We start from the raw sequence: 6,934 nt of genomic DNA, 5'->3' as shown, positions 1-6,934 counted from the left end.
CACAATATATGCAGCTGTTGAAACACAAGCAAGAGCAAAGACGATGAACTTCTATGGGGGATACAGGAACAAGGCCTCTAGAACACAGCGCAAATGATTCATTTTACCACACCTGTATATCTTTGCTTTTAAGCCTGTTGTTGCCACTACCACAGGAGGTGCAGTTTCAATTTCTGTGTGTATATACAACACATAGTCAGAACCACAATTAGACCCAGAAGAAAGCCAGATGCATGCGTTCATGCGACCTCTTTACCATTTTCAGTACTACTTGTATTGTGATCATTTATTTAAGTATTTGCACCATCAGGGTGTGTCAACAAAAAGGCAGCTCAGCTTAGAGAGAAAACTAAACAGTAATCTACACACAGTCCGTGTTTACTGGCTTCAAATCTTAACGTTTCCACAGTTTTCAACATCGCGTTTCTCCAGCCTGGGAGCACACCACCAAAACCTACAGTGCCATTAGCCACGCACTGTACTTTTAAAAAAAAATTACTGTGGGGACATAAAGGCCCATCAAACAACTGAACATCTGGCCTACTTTGCTTGTGGCGAAGGCATTTATAGTTGAGTTAACAGAATCGGTTCTTTCAAGGATGTAAACTTGGCACACTGTGAGGCAGTTATTCATTCTTTTTTTTTTAAGGATGCTCCAAACTAGCCACTAAAGAGATCATTACTCAAATGTGTTACATGGAAGAAAAGGACAGGCTGCCAAAAAGACGTGTAAGGCAGTTTACGGGCAGTATTTTCTGTGGAAGGGAGTGAACTCTCCTTTCCTGGACTTTGGCTTGTGTTAAAAATAGTGCCTGTTGTAGAAATGCACTGCAATCAGAAATAGATCAAATCCATAGAAGCATGGTGTGGGGTGTGAAATGTGACACCTTTTTCAAGTAGAGCTGATTTTAAGTTTCATATTGTAGTAAATTAAATAATAAATTTAATAGCTAACTTTAGCCGTTAGCTCGTATCATTTTTTCATATTGCACCGCTAATTAATGAAGCATGCAATGCCCCATTTTATGGTTTCTGATCATTCAACATACATGCCTGGTACCTACATCCCCAAACTGGAGGCCTAACCAAGTTTTTTTTTTCTTTATTTTGGTAATTTGCAGTTTTTTATTCAAATATCTGAAAACGTTAGCTGTAGCGGACAGAGATCGAAAAACATGTTTAACCTTTATACGCTTCCCTAATTAGGATGCCTGCAAGCAGCTACCAGTGATTGAGAGCAGCACTTTGAACGATTTAAGAGATCACTTGGAAGTGCACAAAAGCACACTCTTCTTTCCTAAATTGCCACACTGCATGCGGTTGCCATAACAGCACAGCGCTAATTTACACATGGTTAGCTTTTTGCAGCTATTTAAAACTAACAGATGGCTCGCTAACACTCAAACGGAGCCATCCAACACACACATTTCAATTTATTTCAGTTATTAACACATTTAAACCCAAAATAACTGCCTTAAAGCATGCAAGACCACAGAGTGTCCTCTGTTAACCCCTCTAAACAACCGATTCCTTCACAGTTGCTGAAAGAAAAGACCAAAAATATGTAAATGGACTTGCAAACAAGTCTTCCATTTGCACAATCATATACAAACCTTTGACAGAGAGAAGCAATGTAGTTAGGTCAATTTGCAAAACCCCTGAAATGCAAAAAATTCTTTCAACACTTTCTCAAAGAGAGAGGTGGGGGGTGGGGTAATAAATCAGAATTATGTAAGTATCTATTAGTCACGCTATTTGCGGACTGCTGTGTCGATTATAGTCTCTATCTACGTGTTTTTGGTCTGACTGACTGTACATGTGGGGTGGATGGGGTTGACATGAACTGTCCCACAGTCCCTCCCACTGGGTATGGCATTCAGGTACAACTCCCTCCCTTCTACTATAAAGCCTCTCATGTTAGCAGCATAAACTTCAGACTTCAACTCATGGTAAAGTCTTTAAGCTAAAGTAGTAAAGAACACACTTGGATGTGCACCATTAATTTTGTACATCACAACACAAACTAGAGCCAGAGGTAAGTGAATTTGTCACTGATTTCTATTTGAGTAAGTTTTGTAAAGAATTTAAATTCTGCAAAATTGGTGAAAAAATTCTGAATCACTGGAAGAAAATATTTTTATTTACTGATGCTGTTCTGTGCAGAAAAATCTACATGTTACTGCAATAATGTGTCTAAAAGAGCTTCATCACTCAGATGTTGTGGTAATAGATAAGACATGACCGCTTCAGTGCCATTTCTGTCTGTTTACCATTGGCAGCTCCCAGCCAACATGAGATTATTTCTGCACACCATCATCTGCTGCTGTGTTTTCACCACAGTCCTGCCATTGGTAAAAGGGGCCAGAGGAGAGACCAACACCAGCCTGAGAAAAAGGTAAGCTGCCTGACAAAAGAACCCTCTCAGAACATTGTGTTCATTCTACATTCATCTAGTAGAATAAGATGCCCACTGTTGGTAACACAAGGAACTTTTATGCCAAGTAGATTCTGAATTTTAGTTTTTTCTTGACATAAGGGATTATTAAGCCAATAATGACAGATATATGTTTTTTTTCTAAACTTGAATATAGTATAGTTACATCAGCAGGACATTTCATAATGGGCAGAGTTGTAGTGTCTCCAGTGGACACTGTCTCTGAAGTTTTTCAAACATGTCTTTGGCATTTATTCATTGCAATTTCCTTTTAATCACTACATGTATGTGTGTATGAACATATTTAGATTGTATAAAGTGCTTTGAGTGGTTGAGTAGAGTAGAAAAGCGCTATATAAAAAACCCATTCACCATTTAGATTTGTGTCAATATACATTAATGACATAGAAAAATCTTGGAACATTTTTCAAACAACATGAGCTAAATTGGCTTTAAATCACTTAACATCAGTGATAATGTGACAGAGTTGAAGTTCTATGGTTAACAACCTCTTTGTTCTTTGTGGCAGGTCTAGAGTATGGCTGCAGAGCCATATGAAGAGAGACTTGCGCAGTCGCTTGGTGACAGGCGATGACCAATACTTTAGTGGACCGCAGCAGGACAGGCTTGCCAAAACTCTCCCAACCCCATCAAGGTAACAAGAAACATTGGATTGGTGACCTAGAGTCACATAGTCATTTAGTGTGCTCCTAGTTATTTTCCTACTTAGAATACCCCCGTGGTTGTCATTTATGTGTATGAAAGCTGTCTGACACTAGAGGTGTTCAAATTTAAAAAGTGTTAAAATTCAAAATTTTGAAGCATCTATTTTTGTTTAAGACGCTACAAATGAAGTCTAAAAATGATCCATTCTCTACTGGATAAAACATGCAAAAATCTAGATATGAAACATTTTGGATTTTACACACTGTGAACGTATTATGTGTTGCCAAGTTAGACTTAACAGCACCTCTAAAGCAGTAAATCTTCCCCTTTTCTCCAGCTTTGGCCTAAATATAAGGTCCAGGAGGTCAACGTCAAGTCAATCTGGTTGCTTCCTAATCACATGTATATACCATGACTTGTTCCACCGATTGGTCCAGATAAAGAAGAACGAACAAACAGACACCACTGCTCCTACATCAAAGATAGGACGGAATGGCTATGGACGTCGCCGCCGCTCACTCCTGGATGCCACTCAGCTCGTCCTCGAGACAGGAACGCATAGATGGAGCACGGAAACTGGTCAGCGAGTCAGCAACACCAAAAGCACACACACGGTGGCCTAAGGCAGGCATGAGAAAGCAAAGGAGAGTCCCTGTTGAGGTTATGTGAGCACTGCAGATGAAGATAAGTCCACGCAGATCTTTTATTCCACAGATTCAGAGCTAGATATAGCGAAAGACTGGCTGCTACATCTGCACAGCCCATCAGAGGAAGCTCAAACCACTCTGGATGAATGGAAGATTGAAATAAATCAAACTGAGACGTTTGTGTGCACATGCTTCGGTTCAGGTTTCAGTGTCTCTGAACAAGTGTTTGATTTATTGATGAATTCAAGCCAGACCTATGGGACTTGACAAGAATGTCTGTCTCTTCTTCAGCATCCAAAGCGAGCTTGGCAGCTGAGACAGAAGACAATTCCTGAGGATCTTCTCTGAAACACAAAGATTGGAGGAACACATTCTGCAACAAGGGAGCCTTTTTATTTTACTTTTTCTTCAAGGAATCAGCATTACTGGGCCCCAAACTATCAAATGCAGAATCCTCACAAAACTGAACTGAATGTACTGAATTGCTTGTTAGCTACAATTTTTATATATAGATAAACATATAAAATATGTACCTTATATGTTAAACTATGAAAGACTACCTTATAATGTATGTAACTATAATTTCCAGCAACAAAACTGCATATTAAACATCTTTATTTTAACTTCAGTGAAGTATCTGATGTATCTGAAATGTGTCAATTTTTTGTTTTGCTTTTTATATTTCTATGTATGTATCTAAACAATGAGTTGTACCATTTGCCTTCACTTGATTACACCTTTTTGGAACTTGCTCATATTTAACATGTCTTATGGATATTTATCTGCACCTGAAGCAAAGCAGGCCTTTTAGTTTGGGGCTGAGCTTTCACTTAAAGGGAAGGAGAAGGATTGATGAGCTGATGAAAGTGCTGTGCTGCCATCTAGCTTCACAGCGGGCTTATGTGTAACAAATGCAGACCAAGCCATTTCAAAGCATCTACTTTGGTGTGTTAAATGTTAGGTTTGACATTTATCGCCTCCTATATTTGAATGTTATAAATCATAATCATTTGCTCACAATTCAGCTGAAATTACTTGAAAAGGTATTACTGAACCAGATTGATGTCTTGCTTCGAATACCAGGAACTGTAATAATTTTCAGTAATAAATGAACAAATAAAACAATAAAATAAACTTGAAGAAACCTTTATTCTGTGATCCACATCAATTATTTACCTTGAGCGTGTGTGCGCTCGTGTTAGGGGGAAATACGTGGCGTGTCCCTTGTCATTTAAGGATTGCGTGTGCTGTTTAATAAAATTAAACTCTGAGTCATGTTGAGAGCAAAATATGTGACCCAGTGGTTTACATTCCATTCTAAAAATAGCACTACTCATCAGCTGCACTGTCTCAAGAAACACATGTACTAAAATTACATTTGTATTGGGTAAACATGTTGCTCGGATTGTGTAAGTTCGACCTCTCGGGACAATAAATTACGCTTTGGCAAAGACAGTCCAAGTTCTGCTTAATGGAGAGGAGAGTGGTGCACTTTTTTATACATTAGAAACACTTACATGAGGGGTAGAAAGATATAATCACTGTGGAATGTGACCCCCCCACCCACCCCACCCACACACACACACACACACACACACACACCTCCCTGTATGCTGAGTGGTCACAGTGCCCTGAAATGATAAACAGATTAGACATAAATGACATAAATTTGACATAAAAACTTCAACTTCCCCTCTAGGAGGATTAAATCCTATGATGGTCTCTGGCTTTGCTATGGGTTTGTTTGCAAAGAAACCTACAAACATTTGAAATATTCAATTATAAAAAGCTCATATTTCACCCATTGCTGTTTCCTGTGTTACTTAATGTGCAAGTAATGAACAAATGGCACACAGACATGTGAAGTTTTCTTCCTCTTCCCAAGTCCAGTACGTGTGCGTGTAGCTCTCTGAAGAACTATCTGGGCCAACTGAACTTTGCAACAAGCACAGCCTGCGTTACATTTCCATTTCTGCCAAGTGGAAGATTCATGATATATCCTGCCCACAAAAGAAAGATGCTGGAGTGGTTCATCAACATATTGCAGGTGCAGTATCTTGAAAATGGTCAAAGTACACCCTTTCATTTCTAAGGATTTACATATCAGGACATACAGTAAAAGACAAATTACTGAAGCTGTGTATGTAAAACTAAGCATACTCTTATTGTTAACATAGGAATTCAAAGGTTAGGTAGCAACCAGGTGCTGTTAATCAAGTGCACCTAATTAACTGATCAACAGCAAGTGAGCGCGCCTCAGTAAAAACAGAAATTCTGTCAGTTTACTGGTCTGGAGCATTCAGGTACATGTTAATACAATCCCAAGAGGCAAAGCTTTTGGAGTCATTGGTTGACCATGAATAGAGTCAAATATGAGGCCATCTGTCTGACGGCCAAAGCTTGGTTTAAATGAAATAAGGAAAACCAAACAGCTGCTTCAGAGCTGAGGATGCCATCATCTACCTGCACAATCGTGTCAATTGTGTCTGCCCATCTGGACAAGCCTACAAGCAAAGTGAGTCCCGAAAAATGTATTGTTCATCTGGACGTAGCGTTTTCAATGGGAGAAACGTTACATCACTCATCCAAGTGACTTCTTCAGTCTCAGCTGACTGCAGGTTTCCCCAAACTTATTAACAGTACCTTTGCACAATGGCTGAAACCAGCCCACTGAATGAACAATGGGCTGTGAGGTCAGTTCCTTGATCATGAATACGCACATTTTCATGAGTAGTACTCACAGAGTTGGGGAATGGCTGCAATCCCAGCATTGTAAGATAGTGAAAGATGTCTTTCCCTTTTCATGTAAATGGCTTTCTTGACTCCCCGCTCAAACCAGCGTTCCTCCCTGTCCAGGGTATATACAGCCTCATCATTGAATGAGTGGCCCTGGCCTGTAGGTGCAAATAGACTGCGGAGTCCTGGCCTGATGAGGTAGCTCTTCTGTGTTATGACATCTCGTCAGACCAGGACTCTGCATTTATGCTAGTTTCAGTCATTATGCACATGTACTGTTTCTCCCACTGATAACGCTACGTCCAGATGAACAGAATACAAGGGCGTAGATTTGGTTTTGGTATTGGTGGGGACGGATGATTCAACCACCAAACCCTGCCCTGTTTCTTTTTTTTCCCTTTTTGTTTTTGCTTCTTGATAACAAAAGGAGAAATATACTTGCCTACATATC

The 6,934-nt window shown here is 39.6% G+C and overlaps 1 protein-coding gene across 1 annotated transcript; it reads left to right on the top strand.

Annotated features, from left to right (window-relative positions):
* Positions 1-1,811: 1,811 nt before the first annotated feature.
* admb (adrenomedullin b) lies at positions 1,812-6,244 on the top strand. Its single transcript, XM_003455379.5, has 4 exons — positions 1,812-2,035; positions 2,280-2,395; positions 2,964-3,089; positions 3,438-6,244. Exons 2-4 carry the CDS (start codon positions 2,292-2,294, stop codon positions 3,721-3,723), a joined length of 516 nt encoding a protein of 171 aa, XP_003455427.1. The 5' UTR covers positions 1,812-2,035; positions 2,280-2,291; the 3' UTR covers positions 3,724-6,244.
* Positions 6,245-6,934: the final 690 nt, after the last annotated feature.

Source organism: Oreochromis niloticus, linkage group LG7 (assembly GCF_001858045.2).
Source record: "Oreochromis niloticus isolate F11D_XX linkage group LG7, O_niloticus_UMD_NMBU, whole genome shotgun sequence".
NCBI classification, from domain to species: Eukaryota; Metazoa; Chordata; class Actinopteri; order Cichliformes; family Cichlidae; genus Oreochromis; species Oreochromis niloticus.
The sequence above is the reverse complement of the archived record's forward strand: the minus strand, read 5'-3'. Positions and strand labels throughout refer to the sequence as shown.

What these genes read in the sequence shown, in the direction of transcription:
- admb (XM_003455379.5), top strand. Translation starts at nt 2,292, where the DNA reads ATGAGATTATTTCTGCACACCATCATCTGCTGCTGTGTTTTCACCACA. An exon ending in AACACCAGCCTGAGAAAAAG is followed by an intron (nt 2,396 to 2,963) that starts GTAAGCTGCCTG and finishes TCTTTGTGGCAG; the next exon opens with GTCTAGAGTATGGCTGCAGA. An exon ending in ACTCTCCCAACCCCATCAAG is followed by an intron (nt 3,090 to 3,437) that starts GTAACAAGAAAC and finishes CCTTTTCTCCAG; the next exon opens with CTTTGGCCTAAATATAAGGT.